Source organism: Rhineura floridana, chromosome 4 (assembly GCF_030035675.1).
Source record: "Rhineura floridana isolate rRhiFlo1 chromosome 4, rRhiFlo1.hap2, whole genome shotgun sequence".
NCBI classification, from domain to species: domain Eukaryota; kingdom Metazoa; phylum Chordata; class Lepidosauria; order Squamata; family Rhineuridae; genus Rhineura; species Rhineura floridana.
Window position 1 is genome coordinate 175,384,824 of NC_084483.1, and position 25,202 is coordinate 175,410,025.

At 43.1% G+C, this 25,202-nt stretch overlaps 1 protein-coding gene across 7 annotated transcripts in view; it reads right to left on the bottom strand.

Moving 5' to 3' along the window:
• The window catches only part of TRAF5 (TNF receptor associated factor 5), a 69,871-nt gene that overhangs the window by 23,002 nt on the left and 21,667 nt on the right, over positions 1-25,202 (bottom strand). For 5 of the 7 annotated variants that reach the window (XM_061625278.1, XM_061625281.1, XM_061625284.1 and 2 more), the window contains exons 2-4: positions 18,786-18,857; positions 2,101-2,328; positions 92-149 (exon numbers count right to left, since the gene is read on the bottom strand). In XM_061625278.1, the coding sequence (XP_061481262.1) occupies positions 92-149; positions 2,101-2,318 (276 nt within the window). In that variant the 5' untranslated portion in view covers positions 2,319-2,328; positions 18,786-18,857. The remainder of the gene's footprint in view (positions 1-91; positions 150-2,100; positions 2,329-18,785; positions 18,858-25,202) is intronic. The other 2 variants (XM_061625280.1, XM_061625279.1) reach the window with 1 other exon arrangement.

The following is a 25,202-nucleotide window of genomic DNA, read 5'->3' on the forward strand; positions in this document are numbered from 1 at the left end:
ACACAATATATATATAAAAAATACTGCATACACAATGTTTCATTGATTGACTTCCCCCACAAAATAATGTAAACAGAACTTATTTTCTTACCTCGGATAGTTTTATTATTTCTTTGTCCACAGGACAGGTGGGCACTGAATTCCGTTCTCTAAAGAGATCAAAGGTTACATTTGGTTTGTTAAAAAATCCACTGGGGGAAAGGATTGAAATTACTTGCCTATTAAGATGAGGGAATTGTGATAAAAAAATTCAGTTTTATCACAACAAAGAGTTATTTAAAATCCTTCATCTTGCTGCATAATAGACCTGCTGGTATCAGCACACCTGTTTCTCAAAAACTCCACCTCACCCATTTTAAATGATTCCATATTCTGTTGGCTGTACTTGCAGCACCTCTTTAAACAGAAGCCCTGTTGTCATGTTGCCAAACAGAGATAACAAGAGGAAATTAAATTAACAAAGCCAGCAACCTAACAAGTAGCTTAATTGATCATAAGTAATAACGTACATATAATTTAGGAGCACACAAAAATTCTAAGGGTGGTATTCAATGCTAGTCCTACTCAGACTAATTGAAGTTAACAGACATGACTAATTTAGGTTCATTAATTTCAATGGGTCTAGTCTGAATATGACTTAGTTGAATACAACCCTATGAACTATGTAAAAAAGTAGAAAAACTACTAAACATCAGCATGACGTCAAAACACTCCTGTTATACCAGAGAAGGAGAGCCTGTGGCCCTCTTGAAGTTGTTGGACTCCAACTCCCATCAGCCCTAGCCAGCATGGCCATGGTCAGGAATTATGGGGATTGTCGTCCAACAATACATGGAGCGCCACATGTTCCTCACCCTGTGTCAGATGTTAAAAAAAGGAATCTAGTGAGTAATTAAGCAAGGGCTACTTCTTATTTCATTTTAAACCTGTCCTTCATCACACAAGTGATCCCAGGAAGGGGTACATTAAATATTACTTTCTCATCTATATGTCTAAAAATCCAGACAGCACAATCCTATGCATGTTTATTCAGTCCCACTGTGTTCAGAGGATCTTATTACCATGTAAATGTATGTGCACAGTACCGCAGTCTTAGACTGCAAGTCTATACCCCCTTACCTGGGAGTAAGCCTCATTGAAATAAATGGGAATTACTTCCAAGCAGACATGCATAAGATTGAATGGTAACTGTCAGTTTGGAATCACAGCGTATCAATTTCACTCTGCAGATAACTGGGTGGGCGTTTCAGAGAAGAGAACCAATTCAAATCTGAAGTGAAACTTAGAAACTTAGATGAATCAAAAGGGTGGTTTTGCAAGAGAGATTAAGTTTTGTGTTTACTTTTCTACATCTCTTCTCTACCAAGCCTGCAATGTTTTTGTGCTCTAAATACCACTGCTTTAATTTTTCAAGCACTGGGAATAGCACTTCCCAGAAAGCTGTTTCTCTATGGGAAGCTACAACAATATGCATATGCATCTTTAAGTTCACAACACAGCACAACACAACCAACACACACATGGACATGGAAGTACATCTAAGCCCTAATTGTTTTATGTGAAGTACATGTTTAAAGTCAATGGGACTTTAAAATGTTTTAATTTTGTACAGATCATGCCTCATATGTCCATTAGAATTAAAAATAATCAAATAAATCTGAATTAAAAAGGCTGCTTCCCCATGAAAGGGCACCAAGTAAGCTATACTGAAAAACAAAAGGAAAACTGTAACATACGTTAGGATGCTAGAAATGTGCTGTTCACATTGCTTGTGAAGTTGGTCTTTAGAGCTTTCAGCAAGAATTTTCCTTTGCAGCCTGGATTCAAGCTGGGCCACGAAGAAGGATGAAAGGAAAGAATCATGAGTGCAATTAGAGCACACTCCTGATTATTTCCTTTGAAGCCGGGTCATCTGACATCATGGTGATGTCAGATGACTGACAGATGGGCAGTTCCATCTACCTGTCAAAGTGGCCGGCGAAGGGGTGGGGGAGCTCAAGATCTCCTGCCTTTCAACTCAGTGCTCTCACAATTTACACAGATTTTAGGGAGGAAATGGAGAGTTATATTCAAATCCAAAGAGATGGGACAACATCTTACCTCAGAGACACTATGCAACGCTGACAAAATCTGTGTCCGCATCCTGTCTGATAAGGATTGTGAAGGACTAGATGGCAATAGGCACATCTGTATCGGTCTTCTAAGATTTCCACAAACTGATAGTCAGCATCAGGCTCAAAGTCTAGAGAAACTGCATTGGTAGAATTCTGCCGAATGTAGAAATTTCGTATGTTGCCTGCAACGTCTTCAGAGGCCATAGGTATAGAACTACAAATACAAAAATGAAGAAAGAGATGCTAGGTGAGAACATAATTTTATCACTTCCCCATTCTCCAAGCATTAAGAGGTTCTGGGTGCATAATGCTTACCCAGGTTTTTTTATTTATTTTATTTATTTTTAAATATTTCTATCCTGCCCTTCTACCCTATAATAGGGCACTCAGGGCGGCTTACAAAAATAAAATCAAACACATACATAATAAAATTGTAAACAGTAAAATCACAAAAACATTAAAATAAATTAAAATACATAAAATACAATTAAAATACATAAAATTCTCTATATACACACACATATATACATATATATAGGGAGTGGTACTAAAGGGACTACAAAGGTAAAATTTAACGTAAAAGGCATAAAATCAGTGTCAGTCTCTACTTCAGTCCCTTCCAAAGGCTCTCCGGAACAAGATCATTTTCAGAAGTCTCCGGAAAACCAACAGGGAGGGAGCAGAGCAGACTTCTTGGGGTAAAAAGCTCTCTCCCGCATGCCTGTCAGTCTAACATCTTTTATTCCAGGCACACAGAGGAGACCAGAGGCAGATGATCTTAAATCCTGGACGGGTACATACGGGCGTAGGTGGTCCCTCAGGTATATTGGTCCAAGGCCATTTAGGGCTTTAAAGGTCAGAACCAGCACTTTGAATTGGGCCCGGAAACAAGTTGGGAGTCAGTGGAGTCGATAAAGCACAGAGGTGATATGCTCCCTGAGCCGTGCTCCAGTTAACTTCTGGCTGCTGCATTTTGAACCAACTGCAATTTCCGAACCGTTTTCAAAGGCAGCCCCACATAGATTGCGTTACAGTAATCAAGCTTCGATGTCACCAATGCATGTGTCACTGTGGCCAAGTCAACTGCCTCCAGGAACGGACGCAGCTGGTTGACCAGTTTGAATTGGCTAAAAGCACTCCTGGATACCTCAGCCACCTGAGATTCAAGAGCAGGGCAGGACCCAGGAGGACTCCCAAACTGTGGACCTGCTCCTTCAAGGGAAGTGCAACCCCATCCAGAACAGGTTGCAACCCCATCCCTGGTGCAGTTTTTCCCTTGACCAGCAGTAATTCTGTCTTGTCTGGATTAAGTTTCAGTTTGTTAGCCCACATCCAGCCCTTCACAGCCTCCAGGCACGGGTTTAGGATGAGCACTCCCTCCCTGCAATCAGGTGGTAGGGAGAGATAGAGCTGAGTGTCTTCAGCATATTGATGACATTGTACTCCAAATCTCCTGATGACCTCTCCCAGCGGTTTCATATTATACAGCCACAAGAGTGGCTGTACACTATAGCCAGCGTGGATTTTTCACATTCCGCGATGTTAAATTGAAAATACCCCCCATGCCATTCTGATGCTTCCCCTAAGCTCATTTCAAAACAAAATCTTACAAAACATATAGTTCTGAACTCAGAAACACTTGCTTAACAACGCTCTCAATTTTCATGGTGATACACAAAACAGTCAGAGAGAATAGAGAGTTCAAATCTAAAAAGAGAGAAAACACGCCAAAGCCCTTTTGGACTTTTTTCTTGGAGAGTTCTCATTATCAGTTGAAATTCATTAAAGATCAGCCGTGTTCACAAAGTACCTGTAATCCTAACACTGACCTTGCCCCATACTCTGACCTCCATCTTCTGCAGTTTAAAAGTTAAAAAATGCCTGGCTGATTTTTAATTAATTTAAGAAATTTTGGCTGGGACCCTATGATAACGCAGGGCATGCTCAGTAAGAACCAACTGTCAGTGTTCTAAAAGCCTCACAGCTGCTGGGCTTGGCTAATCAGGGGGCCACACCCACACCAGACTTTGATTTCACATGAGACAGTCATGGCTTCCCTCAGAGAATCCTGGGGTTTAACAGTCAGGCTCTGATTGAAGGTCTGTGAGGGGAACAGGGCATCTCCTAGCAACTCTTAGCACCCTTCACTTTAATTTAAGATATGCAGACGATACCATACTACTAGCAGAAACCAGTAATGATTTAAAATGAATTCTGATGAAAGTTAAAGAGGAAAGCACAAAAGCAGGACTACAGCTGAACATCAAAAAGACAAAAGTAATGTCAACAGAAGGTTTATATAACTTTACAGTTGACAATGAGGACACTGAACTGGTCAAGAATTATCAATACCTTGGCACAGTCATGAACTAAAATGGAGACAATAGTCAAGAAATCAGAAGAAAGCTAGGATTGGGAAGGGCAGCTGTGAAAGAACCAAAAAAGATCCTCAAATGCAAAGATGTATCATTGAACACTAAAGTCAGTATCATTCAGACCATGGTATTCCTGATCTCTATGTATGGATGTGAAAGTTGGACAGTGAAAAAAGCGGGTATGAGAAAAATCAACTCATTTGAAATGTGCTGTTGGAGGAGAGCTTTGCACATACCATGGACTGCGAAAAAGACAAATAATTGGGTGTTAGAACAAATTAAAACAGAACTACCATTAAAAGCTAAAATGATGAAACTGAGGTTATCATACTTTGGACACATAATGAGAAGACATGATTCACTAGAAAAGACCATAATGCTGGGAAAAACAGAAGGGAGTAGAAAAAGAGGAAGGCCAAACAAGCAATGGATAGATTCCATAAAGGAAGCCACAGACCTGAACTTACAAGATCTTAACAGGGTGGTTCACAACAGATGTTGTTGGAGATCGCTGACTCATAGGTTCACTATAAGTCATAGTTGAAGGCAGATAACAACAACAAAAGAGGAGATTGGTAGTGGGAAGGGCGTATGGTGCATGTGTAGTTCCTGCGCAGGGTGAGAGCCTGTGCAGTGAACTGAATGATAGGAGAGTCGCCAGATGCCTTCAGAGTGAGAGTCTGCAACTGGCAGAAGGCTGGCCCTCCCTGGGTGTGAGACCGGGGGGGGGGGAGTAGATCTGCCCTGTGTGAAAGATATTGAGTGGGTCTGGCTATTCCCAATTGTCTCAGAGGCCTACTGGGATAACTGGTTCAGGTAGCTTTTGTTGGTGGGCTCTTGTTGGATCCATATCAGGTGTTTAGGAGGTGTCTTAGTAAGGAGAAACATGGGTGTTGCCACCCCTATTTCAATGATCATGGGTAGAGGGATGTATAGTCATGGGGAGGTGGTAAACTACCACAGAAGACGAGGGCAAGGCTATCTACGCCTTGTTCCTCGTTCCTACTCCTCTCATGGATGAGTTTCTTGTTGAAATAAAAAATAAAAAATTAAGGTGAATGTAGCAGTATAAATCCTGAAAATATTTATTATAATAAGGTAAAATAAACCAAGAATGCATCAATATAACAGAATATATCTGAACTCAAACATGAAGAATTTTTTACAAAAATATATGTCAAGAACAATATATAAATGTGAATATTCAGAATTTGATTTAAAATTTTGGATTATAGAAAAAGGTAAAGGAATAGGTAAAAATTTGAATAATTTTCTGTTAAGGGAGTTATTTTGGATCCATACTTTAAAAACTATAAGTGCATATGGTCTCAATGAAGAAATTAGTTGGCTACCTGTCTTGTAATAATTCATTCTATGTTTATCAATTTTTCTTTTTCATATAAGATGATTACAATTTCATGACATAGTATTAAAGCAGTAATATAATTGATGTATGCATTATACTTAGCACTTGTTTGGTTTTTTTAAAAAAAATTCAGTATGCAGTATTACCCTTTGTTATATTTCTTTAAGAAAACCCACACGGATGTACTGGTGTTTAGTAATTAGGCCTCCTGCCTTTAACTTGTATAAAAAGAGCATCAACTTTGCCAAACCCTTATTTAAAAAAAAAAAATTTTGTGGACAAGGACAATGTGTTGAAAGCATTAATTGCAATGTAAGTTTTTTAAAAATAATAATTCTTTCTTTTTTATGTGTAAAAAATTCTGTGATATTTCTTTGTATTATTTCTTTTATTTATGTGTATATCTATATATTTTACAGAATTCATTGCATACTGAATTATATTTGATTCATGTTGTGAGCCAGTTTTATAGTATGTATATTTTATATTATATTAGATTTTTTCTATAAAAATATTTTTTTATATTAAGACATAAATTATATTGTGCTGTTCTATCTTTAAGGCCATTGAAAAAGACATTTTGTGTCGAAACGCGTCTGGCTGGACCACCTTGAAAACATCCTCACCACATTAGAATTTGATTTCTCCTACCAATCTTGTTCCGTATCAGACACAATATTCACATTTATATATTGTTCTTGACATATATTTTTGTAAAAAATTCTTCATGTTTGAGTTCAGATATATTCTGTTATATTGATGCATTCTTGGTTTATTTTACCTTATTATAATAAATATTTTCAGGATTTATACTGCTACATTCACCTTAATTTTTTATTTTTACCTTTGGTATTCATTAAGGTTTCATCCTACTTGTTTTGTTCACTGGGTTTCTTGTTGCTCATCTGCTGTGCTCACTGGCCTGTGTGTGTTTAACGCCACATCGGTTCACAATAAGACCACACTAATCCATGATTTGATTGTGGATGAAAGTGCCGATTTGGTGTGCATTACCAAGACCTGGGTGGGTGAGCTGGGAGGAGTTGATCCGACCCAGCTCTGCCCACCTGGATACTCGGTGCAACACCAGCACAGGCTGCAGGGACCAGAGACCAGGGGTGGGAGGAGTTTCTGTGGTCTACAGAACTTCCATCTCTGACACCAGGAAACCACTCTGTCTTGGAGCTGGCTGTGAGGACCTGCACCTGGTGTCGAGCCAAGGAGACAGTAAACTAGGATTGCTGCTGCCCAGCAGCTTCTGTGACTGAGCTAGCAGAGGCCATCTCGGCTGTGGCACTGGAGGAGACCAGAATGATAGTCCTGGGTGATTTCAATGTCCATGCTGAGGCTGCCTCTCAGTGGCATCACTAGGGGGGTGTGGGGGGGGCAGACCGCACCAGGTGACACCATCAGAGGGGGGTGACTCTCAGCTTTAATTTTAAAAAAAAGTTTCTAGGTGGTCCAGTTCTCGAGATATACATAAAAACGTCAGCCGCCCCCCAGTGGTGTCACTAGGGGGGTGCGGACCACACCAGGTGACACCATCAAAGGGGGGTGATTCTCAGCTTTAATTTAAAAAAAAAGTTTCTAGGTGGTCCAGTTCTCAAGATATACATAAAAACGTCAGCCGCCCCGTTAAATCTTTTTTTAAACTACTGTATAGCACTTTGTAGCTTTAACCCCGCCCGTTCAGGATTGCAGCCAATCAGTGAAGTGTTTGTTTGACCTGTGGCAGTGTCTAGTAAACCTCATTGCAAGGCCAGAAAATGGTGCCCCCCCCGTTTATCTGAAAATCTCATAAATTGGGTAAGTATATACATTTCAGTTTTTTCCCCTCTTGTGTGTAGTGTTTTCAAAACCTTCCCAATACTTGCTTTTGTGGGGGTAAAAGCATTGCTAATCCCATATCTCCAGAGTAAATCCCATTGAATTCAATAGGATTTGCTTTTGAGTAGACATGGTTATGAATGTGCTGAAAATCAATGGGACTTTGGAGTGAATGTAATGGAATTGTGTTTGTGTTGTCTTTCTGTCCCCCCCCTCCTCCAGTCCTATTTTAAAGCAAGTAGGCAGGGCTTACTTAGGTATTACAGTTTTTATTCTGTAGGAAACGAATACTAATTTTTTAAAAACTAATACTGATTTTTCTGCAATGACCAACTGGTTTGACAATAAACTATTATATGGGCTGTATGTATTTATACATCTGCAGTGTGTGTGTGTAGTCTTTCCAACGACCCTGTGAGGTAGGGTTGGAAACCAAGGCAGCTCACAACAAGAAATAAAGCCATTAAAAATCCAATAACCATAAAGCAAGAATAAACAGTTGGAAAACAGCCTAAAGAGACATGATTCTGAATTTTGGGTTGGGTGAATGAAGTTTATTTATTTATTATTTGATTTATATCCTGCCCTTCCTCCCAGTAGGAGCCCAGGGCGGCAAACAAAAGCACTAAAAGAACTAAAAGCACTTTAAAACATCATAAAAACAGACTTTAAAATATATTAAAACATCTTTGAAAATATTTTTTTAAAGCTTTAAAAAAACATTTTTTTAAAAAAAAGGCTTAAAAACATATTAAAAAGCAATTCCAACACAGACTCAGACTTGGATAAGGTCTCAATTTAAAAGAACAAGTTGAAAGAACAAGTTCCTTATCACTTGAGGCTGTAGTTCTCTGCACACTTCCCAGTTTGAGTAAGCCCCATTGAATACATTGGGACTTGCTTCTGAGTAAACAAACATCGGATTGCACTATAAATATATTTACAGATTGTGTAATTCATAAACATATTTGAGAGTCATGTTTATATAAATATTTCTTCATACTGTGTCCCAATAAGTATTTGATTTCACACTATGGTTGTAGATGATTTTTTCCTCTACATTTTAAGTGTGCCCTTCTTCCTTGGGGTGGTCATGGTTCTCCATTGTTTTCATCCTGAGGGGAGGATAGGCTGAGAGATGGTGAGTAGCACATTTAAGGTCTCTTCACCTCCCCCCCCCCTTTTTTATTTGTATTTATTTTATATTTCTCCAATATCTTCCCCTGGCTGTTTTTATGTATTTTAAATATTTTTAGATTAAATAAATAGGAAATCATAATTGTGAACCTCCCTAAAAGCAATTTACCTATCCTTACGTTTTGGCAAAGTGATGGTGTGAAGGCATGCTGATAGAACAAGAGACCATGTTTGAGGCATGTTATAAGGTGTTTGAGGACTTTGTCACACATTACTTTTTGAGACCTGTAGATTCATGTCTGAAAGAACACGTGCACGTATTGAATGGTGGCTTGGGTGCTGTTTTTTCAGTCTACGCTGCATGCGTAGGGAAGGTGATACATCATCTGGCAGCTAGCTTCATAACGTGAGAATGAAAAACATTTGGATCACCATTCACTTGTTTACTTTTCTCACTATTGAGACCACTTCATATATTACTTTTTCATACACAGAAATTTAATCTTTGTATAGGAAAAAGTATTTTGTAAAATATGAAGGACAGTGGCTGCCCAGTCAGTATAACCACTGTACAAGATCTACTCAGCCACTATAATTACCTTTTTGCTTTGAGTGCCCTTTTGTCTGGGTCTTGGTTCAGGTGTGTATCCAACTTTGATGTGCTTATGGAAGGGGTGTGCAAGTAGTGCCCCCCCAAGTGTGGAGGCTTGGACAAACATTGTGTTATGGAAAACCAAAGTCTGTGTGAAAGTACATATTTGGGAATGCCATCAGTGTAATCCTAAACACACTTTATAAATAATATCGAACTTGCACGTCACAAAATATATTACGGTCATGTCCATAAGCACCAGGAGGGTAGTCACCCAGGGGATCTTAGTGCCTCTGCTTTTTTGGGAGCAGGGTCCCTATGTCTCCAAGCATCCTACAGTCAGCATGAAAAGGGAGTGTGTTAGTCACTGAGAAGAGTCTTCTAATATGCTTCCTTGCCTTTTCTGCAGATTGGAGCCAATCAGAGTGAAAGGAGGTGAGTCAGCCACTGAGAAGACTCTTCTCAGTTGCTAACGCTCTCCACTTTCATGCTGATTGGCTCCTAGAGATGTTTGTTGTTGTGAGAGAATGCATTAACAAAGATCTCATTCTTAATCCAGGAGCAAAAAAGGGTGTATGCGGCTGTAACTATCATGAAGGGACCCTGCAGCTCTGAATTTTCTACTAAATAACTGATAAATACCTATGTAACTTTGTGTCTGGAGACTTATTATTAAGAAGCACTTTCCATAATTGTAAGGAGGTGTGTCCACACGCATGCATCCCAGGCACCTAAATGAGGGGAGAGAGCAGCATAGGGACATAAGCAGGTGTCTTATTCCAGGGGTTCCCAAACCTTTCTTCTACATAGACCACTTGAAAATTGCTGAGGGTCTGAAAGTATCTGAAAATTTACTATGGGCATATGCAAGATAATTAACTCCCATTAGTAATAAGAGCAAGAATTTTAGCTGTGCGTATGATATTGTAATTTAAAGGTGTAATTTTAATTTTGCTAGTTGTTTATGTCACTACTATTGCCATTACATTCAGTGATATATGGGAATTACGATTTACGAGTAACATTAGTACAAAAAACATTACTAAGGATTCTGTATGGTCTAATATGGGAGGAGGTCCATGGGGGTGACACCATGAGTTACCGCACCAGGTGACACCAACCCTAGTGACGCCACTGGTTGCCCCTGAGTGCCCTCTCCGGCACTGTGGAGCCCGGTTTGCACCTTGGTACACCAGTGAGCTAAGGGCAATGAAACAGGCTGGACAATGGCTAGAGCGCAAGTGCTGTGAAGCTGATTGGGCACAAGAAAAACATCATAACCTTGACTTCTCTGCCACCATAGCGTCCTCAAGTAGTTGTCCAGTGAGGCCCACTGTGAATTGTTTGCAAGGCACTTAGAGGGTAAAGTTGTTCACCTTGGTAGCAATCTTGATGACTCATTCACATCTACTCCAGTCCCCAGTGAGGTGTCCAGTGCAATGTCTGCGGCAACTTCTTGGGAACAATTTCAGTTGATGTGGCCTGATGACATGGACAAGGTGCTTGCAATCATGTGGCCAGCAATGTATCCTCTCGACCGTTGCCCTACTTGGCTTATTACAGCTTGCTGAGGGGGTTTGAGTTAGTGGATCCAGGGTGTGGTCAACGCATCGTTGCGGGAGGGAGTGATTCCAGCTGCCCTGAAAGAGGTGGTGATCCAACCATTCCTGAAAAAGCCCACCCTGGATCCATTGATTTGCGACAATTATTGACTGGTTGCAAACACACCCTTCTTATGGAAGGTGATTGAGAGAGTTGTGGTGTAGCAATTGCAAGTACTCTTGCATGAAACAGATTATCTTGACCCATTCCAGTCTGGGTTCAGGCCTGATTATGGGACTGAATTGGCCTTGACAAGATCAGCCACACAGGGCCTTCTCTCAATCCTGCCGACAAAAACAGCTAGACTGGCGGGTACTAGAGAGAGGGCATTCTCAGTGGTGGCCCCCACCCTCTGGAACTCCCTCCCACAAGATCTCCGGCATGCCTCTTCCCTAAATACATTTCGTACAGCCTTAAAGACCTGGCTCTTTCAACAGGCCTTCGGGATTTCCGGGGAGGGTTAATTATTAAGATTGGAATGCCTCCTACCCTGTTTTAATATTATTGTCTGCTGCTGTATTGTTCTTCTATTGTTTTTATATTGTATCATTGTATTGTATTTTATCATATTATGTTTTAACTGTTGTACGTCGCCTAGAGTGGCCATTGGCCAGATAGGCGACACAGAAATTAAATTTATTTATTTATTTATTATTTGGTTGCCCTTTATCAGGAGAAGGATAGAGGGAGTGCAACCCTGTTCCTCTTACTTGATCTCTCAGCGGCTTTTCATACCATTGACCATAGTATCCTTCTGGGCCAACTTGGTAAGATGGGTATCAGAGGCACTGTTTTACAGTGGTTCCCATCCTATCTCCAAGATTGTTTTCAGAGAATAGCATTGGGTGATTGCCTTTCGGTCCCCTGGCAGTTGTGCTGTGGGTGTCCCCCATGGTGTTTAACATCTATATGACGGCAGCTGTTATCAGATTTGGGGCGAGGTGTCAGCATTACACTGACAATACCCAGCTCTATTTCTCTGTAATATCTGAATCAGGAGAGGCATTGCAAGCCCTGGATCGCTGCCTGGACTTCGTGGTGGGCTGGATGAGGGCCAATAAACTGAGTCTGAATCTTAGCAAGACGGAGACACTGTGGGTTGGTGGTTCCCAAGTTCGGATAATTGGTCAGTTGCCTGCTTTGGATGGGGGTAAAAGATCAGGTCATTAGTCTGTGGGTGTTCCTGGATCCATCTTTGTCACTAAAGGTCCAGGTGACTTCAACGGCTAGGAGTGCCTTTTACCAGCTTTGGCTGGTAAGATAGCTGCAGCCATTTCTGGACGAGCCTGACCACTGTCATCTATGCACTGGTCACCTCCAGGCTGGATTACTGTAATGCACTCTATGTGGGGCTGCCCTTGAGGTTGGTCCGGAAGCTGCAGCTGGTGCAAAATGTAGCATTGAGACTGCTCACTGGGGCAGGGTATTGCCACCATGTCATCCAGCTACTGAAAAAATTGCACTGGCTGCTTATTACCTACCGGGCTAAGCTCAAGGTTCTAGTTTTGATCTACAAAGCCCTATACAGCTTGGGACCAGGATACTTGAAAGACCATGTTATCCTTATATACCCAGTCGATCGCTGCGCTCTGCAGGTGAGGGCCTCCTGCAGATACCATCTTATCAGGAGGTCTGTTCCACACAACATAGGAAGCAGACCTTTAGTGTAGTGGCACCTATCCTTTGGAATTCGCTCCCCTTAAATATTAGGCAGGCGCCATCTCTGTTAGCTTTTTGGTACCTACTGAAGACCTTCCTCCTTCAACGAGCCTTTTAAGTTGAGACCTTATCCCAGTCTGCATCTGTGTTGGAATTGCTTTTTAATGTGCTCTTAAACCTTCCTTCTTAAACCTTTTTAAAATAAGATATTTTAAACCTTTAAAATTTTTTTTAAAGTTGTTTTGTTTTAATATATTTTAAAGTCTGTTTTTAATGATGTGTTCAAGTGTTTTTAGTGCTTTTGTTTGCCACCCTGGGCTCCTGCTGGGAGGAAGGGCACAATATAAATCAAATAATAAATAAATAAATAAAGTATGCAAAACAATCTAGTTACAGGAATTCTAGTTAAACCAATACTCATATGGACAACTCTCATATCCTCTTGCTCCATATCCTTCCATTTTCGATATGATGTGAAAGAGACTAATCCATTGTTGGAAATTCACATACCAAATCAAAAAGGGAAATTTAACAAGTGAAAGAGTAGAGAAACTTGCAAACCTTTAGTACTTTGAAACCCACAGGAAAAAGAAATCTCAGAATCAAAGTATCAATTTTTCAGAAACTGCTTCTGATTAGAATAATATGAATGTGTTTAATTATCATCACCATCATTTATTACAGCCCTCATCCAAAGGTCCCAGAGTAGGTTACAACAATTTTAAAATACAACATTAAAAACAATTTAAAAACAACCTAAAATCCCAAAATAGGGTGGATCCTAAAAATACACGTTTCAGGTGTCAAAGGCCAGGATAAAAAGGTGCCTAAATACCTTCAGCATCTGCCTAAAACAGTACAGTGAAGAGGGGGAGGGAAGTTCAATAGGGAAGAAGTTCTACAACTTAGAGGCTGCCACAGAGAATGCTCCCTCTCTGTGCCCCCCCAAATTTCTGAGGGTGGCAGAACTACCAGAAAGGCCCCCTCTGGTGATCTCAAAACCTGACAGGGTCTGTAGGGAAGGAGGTGGTCTTTCAGATATTTGGGACCTAAGTTGTTTAGGGCTTTAAACACTAATATGAGCACCCTGAACTTGTCCTGGAAACAAACTGGCAACCAATGCAGCTGTTTTAAAACAGGAGTTATATGAGATCTAAAGGGAACTCCAGTCAGTATTGTGACTGCTGCATTTTGGACCAGTTCAAGTTTCTGAGTCATCTTCAAGAGCAGCGTTCCCGCCCTTTAGGCATGCTTTTTTCTCCTGACTAAATTTGTACTGGTATTCTGGTGTGGGCACGGGTAGCAGTAGCATTTCACACACACATTGTGTCTATACAACTAAAATGTCAAATGCTAAAGGGAGGGGGTTGCACGGCAACAGTATGAGATCTTAGACTTCCTACACAGTGGGAACTGCAGTGCGGATTTATATAATGGGCGAGGGACGAAAGCAAGACATTGTTCATTGCAGCAGTGTGAAAGACATTTGCAGGAAATGCCGGTATATCAGCTGAACAAGATACTGTTCCTTAACGCAACAGATACTGCAATGTGAAAGGAATTTTATAAACCAGGACAGAAGTGCTACCATTTTAATCTGTTAAACTAACACAACAAGCTCCATGTCTGAAAGCAGCCAAGCCTTCCTACAAACCACGGAACCTACGGGGTACATAAGTGGTAAGGTGGTCTCTCAAGTAACCTGGTCCTGAGGTATATAGTGCCTTATATGTTAGTATCAATACCTTGAACTTGGCCTGGAAGCAGATTGTCAGCCAGTACGAATTCCACAAGCAAGGTGTTATATGCTGGCTGTAGCTTGCCCCCACAAGCAACCTAGCCACTGTGTTCATCAGCACCAGCTGCAGCATCTGACAAACTTCAAAGATAGCCCCACACAGAGAGTATTGCAGTAATCCAACCTTAAGGTTACCAATGCATGGACAATGGTAGTCAAGCTGTCCAGATGCAAGAATGGCTATCGCAGTCTTACCAGCCAAAGCTGGTAAAAGGCACCCCTAGCCACCAAGGACACCTGTGCCCCCAGTGATGGAGAAAGATGGTGGAGTTTAAAGACATTACCTAAGTTTATTGTACCCAAACCTAGGATCACTTTGGTAACGAAGGGCAAGTTTAAAAATATTTTAAATAAAATATGCCAGTCTGAGTTTTATTCCCTCTTCCCCACAAAAAGCACTGTCTCAACAAACCTGTTCAACTCTATGCCTTCTATTCCTCCCTGCTCCAGGAAGCTGCTAGCTCTTTCCTGTGGGCAGCAGATATAGAAGTAGATTTGCAGGCTTCACTTGGCTGATATGTAACACTGCACTAAGCTAATTTATTCTCCCAGTGTATGTTTTACAGTAGTGCTCAGACATTAACAGGAAATTGCTTAACCACCACTAGAGCTGCACATATATTTTTTTAAATGCACATTTCCTTCAGCTTGCATTCGAAGGACATAGAGTTCAATATGTGAGAGAGGAAGCAAATGATCTACATTTATACCTTTGGGTTTTATACCTCAAACCAAAGTCATACCATGACATTCAGCTTTCCCACAGAAGTGATGCTTTAAAACAAGTACACAGTATTTTGCATCCTTGCCTTCTTTAATCTGGCATGTATAACCGAGACCTGGGTGGGGGAGCAGGGAGGAGTTGCTCTTTCCCAGCTTTGCCCACCCGGGTACACGGTGCAGCACTGTGGTAGATCCGAGGGCCGGGGAGGGGGGGGTCGCCGTGGTCTATAAGAGTTCTTTTCTTCTCACTAGGCACCCTGTCCAGACGGTGACTGGTCTGGAGTGTCTCCACCTTGTGTTGGGCCAGCGAGACAGATTGGGAATTCTGTTGGTGTACCGCCCACCTTGCTGCCCAACAGCTTCCCTAGCTGAGCTGACAGAGATAGTCTCGGAGGTGCTGTTGGGATCCCCTAGACTTTTGGTACTGGGGGATTTCAACATCCATGCCGAGGCTGTCTTATCTGGGGCAGCTCAGGACTTCATTGCCTCCATGACAACAATGGGGCTGTCTCAATTTTCTACTGGCCCCAACGCATGTGTCGGGACACACTCTTGATTTGATCTTCGCCACTGGACATGGAGATGGTGACCTGCAGGTGGGGTGTTTTTCATCTACCCCATTGTCATGGACAGATCACCGCCTGCTGAGATTTAGGCTTACGGCGACCCTTTCCCTCTGCAAAGGTGGGGGACCTATTAAGTTGGTCTGCTCCCGGAGACTAATGGATCCTCTGGGTTTTCAGAAGGCTCTGGGAGATTTTCCGGCTGATAAGACTAGTGCTCCTGTCGAGGCCGTGGTCAAACTGTGGAATACGGAAATGACCCGGGCTGTTGACACGATCGCTCCTGCGCGCCCCCTTCGATGTAGAGCTCATGCAGCTCCGTGGTATACCCCGGAGCTGAGAGTGATGAAACAAGAGAGGAGGCTTGAGTGCAGATGGAGGTGAACTCGAAACAGATGCAATTATGCCTTGGTAAGTGCCTCCACTAAGTTGTATATAAAAGCGGTAAGGGCAGCAAAAAAATGTTATTTTGCTGCCACTATTAGATCATATTTATGCCGCCCAGCGGAGCTTTTTAAGATAGTACGAGGACTTTTACACTCTGGCCCTCAGGACATCACAGAGGCATCTGAAGCCCGCTGCAATGAGTTTGCGGGGCACTTCCAAAATAAAATCGCATGCATCCGTAGGGATCGCGACTCTAATGTTAGAACAGTTGAATCCATTGAGGTACCCAGATCACAATCTTGTCCTCAATTATTGGATGAGTTTCAGTTGGTGCAGCTTGAGGAAGTTGACAAGGTGCTTGGACTGGTGCGTGCAACCACGTCGGCACTGGACCCTTGCCCCTCTTGGCTAGTAAAAGCTAGCCGGGCTGGAACTGCTGGATGGGCCAAGGAAGTGATCAATGCCTCCTTGAGAGAGGGAGTTGTCCCCCGTTGTCTCAAGGAGGCTGTAGTGAGACCTCTTTTGAAGAGGTCCTCCTTGGACCCAGATAATTTGAACAACTATCGACCGGTAGCGAATGTTCCATTTCTGGGCAAGGTCTTGGAACGGGTGGTTGCCGCCCAGCTCCAGACGCTCTTGGATGAAACCGATTATCTAGATCCGTTTCAATCCGGTTTTAGGCTCGGTTTTGGCACAGAAACAGCCTTGGTCGCCCTGTATGATGACCTCTGTCGGGAGAGGGACAGGGGGAGTGTAACTCTGTTGATTCTCCTTGATCTCTCAGCTGCTTTTGATACCATCAACCATGGTATCCTTCTGGAGAGACTCGTGGAGTTGGGAGTTGGGGGTACTGCTTGGCAGTGGCTCCGCTCTTACTTGGCGGATCGTCTCCAGAAGGTAGTGCTTGGGGAGCATTGCTCGATACCCTGGACTCTCCATTGTGGAGTCCCTCAGGGATCGGTTCTGTCCCCCATGCTTTTCAACATCTACATGAAGCCTCTGGGTGCGGTCATCCAGAGTTTTGGAGTGCGTTGCCATCAGTACGCTGATGACACGCAGCTCTATTTCTCCTCATCTTCTTCAGGTGAGGCTGTTGATGTGCTGAACCGTTGCCTGGCTGCGATAATGGACTGGATGGGAGCTAATAAACTGAAACTCAATCCAGACAAGACCGAGACGCTGTTGGTGAATGCCTTTTCTGCACAGATGGTGGATGTTCATCCCGTTCTGGATGGGGTTACACTCCCCCTGAAGGAACAGGTTCGTAGTCTGGGGGTTCTTTTCGATCCTTCCTTGTCACTGGAGGCTCAGGTAGCCTCGGTGGCTCGGAATGCGTTCTACCACCTTCGGTTGGTAGCCCAACTATGCCCCTATCTGGGCAGTGACAACCTCGCCTCAGTTGTTTATGCTCTGGTGACCTCTAGATTGGACTACTGTAATGCACTCTACGTGGGGCTGCCCTTGAAGACGGTTCGGAAGCTGCAGCTAGTGCAAAACACAGCAGCCAGACTGTTGACGAGGACCAATCGATCCTCACATACTACACCTGTTCTGGCCCGTTTGCACTGGTTGCCGATTTGTTTCCGGGCTAGATTCAAGGTGCTGGTATTGACCTATAAAGCCTTACACGGTGCGGGTCCGCAATATCTGATGGAACGCCTCTCCCGCTATGAACCTACCCGTGCACTTCGTTCGACATCTAAGGCCCTCCTCCGAGTATCGACTCATCGAGAAGCTCGGAGGGTAGTGACAAGATCCAGGGCCTTTTTGGTGGTGGCCCCCGAATTGTGGAATAGTCTCCCCGAGGAGGTACGCCTGGCGCCTACGTTGTTATCCTTTCGGCGCCAGGCTAAAACCTTTCTATTCTCCCAGGCATTTTAATTCATGTTAAAGTATTTTAATGTTTTAATGGTTTAGTGATCTTAATATTACATTATTGTTATTATGTATCTGTATTTTTATATTTCGTGATTTTTGTTGATTTATTGTATTATCTTATGTTGTACACCGCCCAGGGAGCCGTTGGTTATGGGCGTTTTATAAATGAAATTAAACTAAACTAAACTAAAATGTCATCCAATGCCATTCAGGTGGGCAGGGACGGGGCACTTCAGACCAAACAAAATCTTCTCTCTATTTTCTGCTAGTTATTTCAAAGGGGAAGGGCCATAGCTCAGTGGGAGGACATGTGCTTTACATTCAGAAGGCCCCAAGTTCAAGTCCCAACATCTCCTGGTAGGGTTGGGAAAGGCTCCCTGCCTGAAACACTGGAGAGCCATTGCCGGACAGTGTAGCCAAAACTGAGCTCGACAGACCCATAGCCTGACTCAGTAGAAGGAAGCTTCCAATGTAGCACATTTCCTGGCTAGCGCTCAAACCCATTCCTGTGAGATGTGTCAACTGGGGTGGGATTTAACAAGATAGCTGTGTCAGATGTATTTGGAGATATCTCTTAATGAAGGGAATCTAGAAGGAAAACAAGGTACAAAACGGTAACATCTAAAAGGACAAGTTTACATCACTATTGTCTAAGCACCATAATTATAATTAAACAATTTCAACATTTTTTCTTTAAAAAAAGCATATAGTGGGAAACCACTAAAGTTGCACGAGTGAACTTCTGCTTGCATAATGGGACTTACCTTGCCTTTTCTCCCCCTAATGCTGCAGGATCCCCCAACCATCTGGAGTAGATTTTGGGGCTCCATGAGGGGCTGCAGGGGAAGAAGAGGAAAGGCAGTTTCATTGCACATGCAGAAGCCCATTCTCAAAACAGAAAGATAACTGGATTTCACAATCTATTATTATGAAACTACACTGCTATACTAAACAGATTCAAACTAAAAGATGTAATTTAATTATTTCTAATGCTTTCTAAAGAGCTACTTGAGACTATCTTACTTCTGGCTCACTCCACGAGCTAGAGGGAGCCCCAGCTGACGAAGCATCAAAGGCACCAGCTGACAAAGCATCAAGGCGAGTTAAGCAACAGAGCAAAAAAAGGGTAAGTAGCTCCCATTTATTCCATTATTTAATTAAATTAAAACAGCTCAGAGCAATAAGTAATAAGGGCAGCCTAAGGTCACCCTGAGCTAGGAGCCAAATCCTGAAAGAACCTATATCTTAGGAGACAGATCCTAGGAGAAGGAAGCCTATAGAAAGCTAGTTTTCAACACCACCCTAGCAGGAAAGCTTCAGGGGACACTGTAAACAAGGCTAAATTCCAGTAGCAGAGAAGGGGAAAAAGGAAACTCCACCAATACATACAGGGAGAGAGTCAGCTCAGTCCTTGCTAAAAAGGGCAGCTTTAGCCTTCCTTAAACACAACCACAAGCTCTGTTTCCCTCGGTTAAAGAAAGGTCAGGCTGTTCTAGGTGGGAAAACAACAAACAAAAAAGACTTGCCTGGAGTCGCAGCCCCTTGCTTAGATTAAAAGCAGCCAAAAGCTTGAACACCCCGCCTCTCACTCAGGAAGGAAGCCTGAGATAATCCTAAAGAGTCAAGCCCCAGCTGATAGTTGAGCCATCAGCCTCAATTAACACATCATTGGCAGCAGTAGCTGGGAGGAACCAGCCACACATATAAATTCAGAGCACCCTAGCGAGGGAGCCTGCTCCACGAGCTAGAGGGAGCCCCAGCTGATGAAGCATCAAGGCGAGTTCGGCAGCAGAGCGAGTTCGGCAGCAGAGCGAGTTCGGCAGCAGAGCGAGTTCGGCAGCAGAGCGAGTTCGGCAGCAGAGCGAGTTCGGCAGCAGAGCGAGTTCGGCAGCAATGTGAGGAGGCCAGGGCCCCCCACTCTGCCCATCCATTCCCTGACCTCAACTAAACTGCAGTTTCTAACTCATTGATGTAATAAACCTTAAACAAAACTATGCAGGTAAGAAGTCAGCAGGGGTGTGGGGGCTTTCCAGTGTTTTGCACTGCCTGCAGCAAGTACGACTATCTGCCTGTTGGACAGAAGTCGTTGGTGTGCTCTCGGTGCAATGAGCTCCTGGCTCTCCGGGAACGACTTCATTTCCTTGAGGCCAAGGTGGCGGACCTGGAAAAGCTGAGAGAGGCAGAGAGGTGTGTGGAGGAGGCCTTCAGGGATGTTATAGCTGTGTTCCACTCCAACGATGATAGCTCTCCTGCTATCATGGAGAACGATGGTCTCGGGGAAGGAGAGCATCCAGCTGAGGAAGAGGGAAACGATCCCTTAGAAGGGACCCATTCCTTGGGGGATGAGCAGCTATCCTCTCGTGCCAAGGATATATCTCCAGGGGGTGGAGGGATCCTTGCAGTGAGTGATTCGATCATTAGGAACATAGACAGTGGGGTGTGTGATGGGCGTGTAGACTGCAAGGTGTTTTGCCTGCCTGGTGCGAAGGTTGCGGATATCGCCTGTCGTTTAGATAGTTTGGTAGACAGTGCTGGGGAGGAGTCAGTGGTCGTGGTGCACGTTGGCACCAACGACATGGGGAAATGCAGCCGTGAGGTCCTGGAAGCCAAATTTAGGTTGCTAGGTAGGATGCTGAAAGCCAGGACCTCCAAGGTGGCTTTCTCTGAAATGCTACCAGTTCCACGCACAGGACCAGCCAGACAGGCCCAGCTTTGCAGTCTCAATGCGTAGATGGGACGATGGTGTCGGGTGGAGGGTTTGGATTTGTTAGGCGCTGGGGAACATTTTGGGACAAGCCGGGCCTATACAAAAGGGACGGGCTCCACTTGAACCAGAATGGGACCAGACTGCTGGCACTTAAAATTAAAAAGGTGGCAGAGCAGCTTTTAAACTGACTGAGGGGGGAAACCCGACAGGAGCTGAGGAAGGTTCGGTTCGGAATAAACCTCCCCCCGGGATAAAAACCAAAGAAATGATGAAATTTTAAGAGGGGTAGGCCTAGAAGTAGGCATTGTGAGAGCAGGGACACAGGATATAAATTCAGAAGAGCAAAATTACCACAAGCCAAACCACAAGTGCCAAAGACACTTGAAGAGAGACACTGCTTACAAGTGCCTGTACGCTAATGCTAGGAGCCTCGAAACCAAGATGGGACAACTGGAGTGCTTGGTCTTAGAGGAGAGCATTGATATAGTGAGCATAACGGAGACCTGGTGGAATGGAGAAAACCAGTGGGATACGGTTATCCCTGGATATAAACTATATCGGAAGGACAGGGAAGGACGTATTGGTGGCGGAGTCGCTCTATACGTGAAAGAAGGCATTGAATCCAGCAAGCTCGAAACCCCAAAAGAGGCGGACTCCTCCACAGAATCGTTGTGAGTGGTGATACCATGCCCCAGGAGGGATTTAATTCTGGGAACGATCTATCGTCCCCCTGATCAAAATGCTCAGGGAGACCTTGAGATGAGATATGAAATTGAGGAAGCATCCAAACTAGGAAATGTGGTAGTAATGGGTGACTTCAACTACCCGGACATAGACTGGCCACATATGTGTTCCAGTCATGACAAAGAAGCAAAATTTCTAGATATTCTAAATGACTATTCCCTAGACCAGTTGGTCATGGAATCGACCAGAGGGACGGCAACCCTGGACTTAATTCTCAGTGGGGACCGGGACCTGGTGCGAGATGTAAGTGTTGTTGAACCGATTGGGAGCAGTGACCATAGTGCTATTAAATTAAACATACATGTAAATGGCCAATTGCCTAGAAAATCCAACATGGTCACATCTGACTTCAAAAGAGGAAACTTCACAAAAATGAGGGGATTGGTAAAAAAAGCTGAAAAACAAAGTCCAGAGGGTCACATCACTCGAAAATGCTTGGAAGTTGTTTAAAAACACTATATTAGAAGCTCAACTGGAGTGCATACCGCAGATCAGGAAAGGTACCGCCAGGACCAAGAAGATGCCAGCATGGTTAATGAGCAAAGTCAAGGAAGCTCTTAGAGGCAAAAAGTCTTCCTTCAGAAAATGGAAGTCTTGTCCGAATGAAGAAAATAAAAAAGAACACAAACTCTGGCAAAAGAAATGCAAGAAGACAATAAGGGATGCTAAAAAAGAATTTGAGGAGCACATTGCCAAGAACATAAAAACCAACAACAAAAAATTCTTTAAATACATTCAAAGCAGGAGACCATCTAGGGAGGCGATTGGACCCTTGGATGATAAGGGAGTCAAAGGTGTACTAAAGAACGATAAGGAGATTGCAGAGAAGCGAAATGAATTCTTTGCATCTGTCTTCACAGTGGAAGATATAGGGCAGATCCCTGAACCTGAACTGACATTTGCAGGAAGGGATTCTGAGGAACTGAGACAAATAGTGGTAACGAGAGAGGAAGTTCTAGGCTTAATGGACAATATAAAAACTGACAAATCATCGGGCCCGGATGGCATCCACCCGAGAGTTCTCAAAGAACTCAAATGTGAAATTGATGATCTGATAACTAAAATATGTAACTTGTCCCTCGGGTCCTTCTCCGTGCCTGAGGACTGGAAAGTGGCAAATGTAACGCCAATATTCAAAAAGGGATCCAGAGGGGATCCCGGAAATTACAGGCCAGTTAGCTTAACTTCTGTCCCTGGAAAACTGGTAGAAAGTATTATTAAAGCTAGATTAACTAAGCACATAGAAGAACAAGCCTTGCTGAAGCAGAGCCAGCATGGCTTCTGCAAGGGAAAGTCTTGTCTCAGTAACCTACTAGAATTCTTTGAGAGTGTCAACAAGCATATAGATAGAGGTGATCCAATGGACATAGTGTACTTAGACTTTCAAAAAGCGTTTGACAAGGTACCTCACCTAAGACTTCTGAGGAAGCTTAGCAGTCATGGAATAAGAGGAGAGGTCCTCTTGTGGATAAGGAATTGGTTAAGAAGCACAAAGCAGAGAGTAGGAATAAATGGACAGTTCTCCCAATGGAGGGCTGTAGAAAGTGGAGTCCCTCAAGGATCGGTATTGGGACCTGTACTTTTCAACTTGTTCATTAATGACCTAGAATTAGGAGTGAGCAGTGAAGTGGCCAAGTTTGCTGATGACACTAAATTGTTCAGGGTTGTTAAAACAAAAAGGGATTGCGAAGAGCTCCAAAAAGACCTCTCCAAACTGAGTGAATGGGCAGAAAAATGGCAAATGCAATTCAATATAAACAAGTGTAAAATTATGCATATTGGAGCAAAAAATCTTAATTTCACATATACACTCATGGGGTCTGAACTGGCGGTGACTAACCAGGAGAGAGACCTCGGGGTTGTAGTGGACAGCACGATGAAAATGTCGACCCAGTGTGCGGCAGCTGTGAAAAAGGCAAATTCCATGCTAGCGACAATTAGGAAAGGTATTGAAAATAAAACAGCCGATATCATAATGCCATTGTATAAATCTATGGAGCAGCCGCATTTGGAATACTGTGTACAGTTCTGGTCGCCTCGTCTCAAAAAGGATATTACAGAGTTGGAAAAGGTTCAGAAGAGGGCAACCAGAATGATCAAGGGGATGGAGCGACTCCCTTACGAGGAAAGGTTGCAGCATTTGGGGCTTTTTAGTTTAGAGAAAAGGCGGGTCAGGGGAGACATGATGGAAGTGTATAAAATTATGCATGGCATTGAGAAAGTGGATAGAGAAAAGTTCTTCTCCCTCTCTCATAATACTAGAACTCGTGGACATTCAAAGAAGCTGAATGTTGGAAGATTCAGGACAGACAAAAGGAAGTACTTCTTTACTCAGCGCATAGTTAAACTATGGAATTTGCTCCCACAAGATGCAGTAATGGCCACCAGCTTGGATGGCTTTAAAAGAAGATTAGACAAATTCATGGAGGACGGGGCTATCAATGGCTACTAGCCGTGATGGCTGTGCTCTGCCACCCTAGTCAGAGGCAGCATGCTTCTGAAAACCAGTTGCTGGAAGCCTCAGGAGGGGACAGTGTTGTTGCACTCGGGTCCTGCTTGCGGGCTTCCCCCAGGCACCTGGTTGGCCACTGTGAGAACAGGATGCTGGACTAGATGGGCCACTGGCCTGATCCAGCAGGCTCTTCTTATGTTCTTAAGACAACTACAATGTGGATTATATGTAAACCTTGAGAGGTTGATCATAATGTTCCTATTTGATCAACTGTTTCTAAACAAGTTAAAAGCATTTTTCCAGTTTCAACTTTTTAAATAAATAGGCTGATAGAAACAACAATTCTGTTCAAATTTGCTTCTTCAAAATCTGTATTTAGGTTAAATTCAAGAAACCCAAACTTGCTTCAACTTCTAAAACAAACGAACAGACACAAAACTGATGTTTTACTCTCTTATAAAAGTGGCTCCAAGTACAGCACTTTAACTTTCAATATTTTGTATTATTTGAACTTGACAAGCTTGTCTGTTTACAAGCAATTCTTTTAAAAAATTGTTTATTTTTTAAGGGAGACTAGCTTGGGGATTTGGGGGCAAGTCTGCACTCCTGATTTGCTGACTTTAGCCATTGAGAGAACTGAACCCGATCAAAGCCTCACAATCCTTACCCCTTCATCTACCCAGCCACATCTTGGGTTTTGTTCTTTGATCATGCTACATAGCCTGCTTAATGAATATGGGGGGATATTTTATAATGTTAGACAGATAAGACTGCCGTATCGGTATATCCCAATATTCAAGGTGCTTCATTGTGATGATCTACAAATTGATCAAGAAACTCGAGATCAGGGTAGCCAATGTGGTGCCCTTCAGATGTTGCTGATCTACAGCTCCTGTTATCCCTGACCATTGGCCATGCATGCTTGGGCTGATGGGAATTGGACCCCACCATAATGACTATCATTTCTTTAGATGTTGCCTCTCTTACTATCCAGCCCATTCCCTTGCTATGGTTTCTTATCTCTCCAGTGTAATTTCTAAGAAAATACACTGAGTAACACGCCACAACCAAGGTGGCACTTGTGTGGGTGGGGAAAACTTGCTATGTCATGCCATATGGTGTTAATTGGTAAACATTATGCCAGAGAGGTGGAAGCTTGTCACAAAAAAAAAGGGACCCAGGAAAGTTAACATCTAGACCAGCCTTTCCCAACCAGTATGCCTCCAGATGTTGTTGGACCACAACTCCCATCAGCCTCAGCCAGCATTGCTGGTCAGG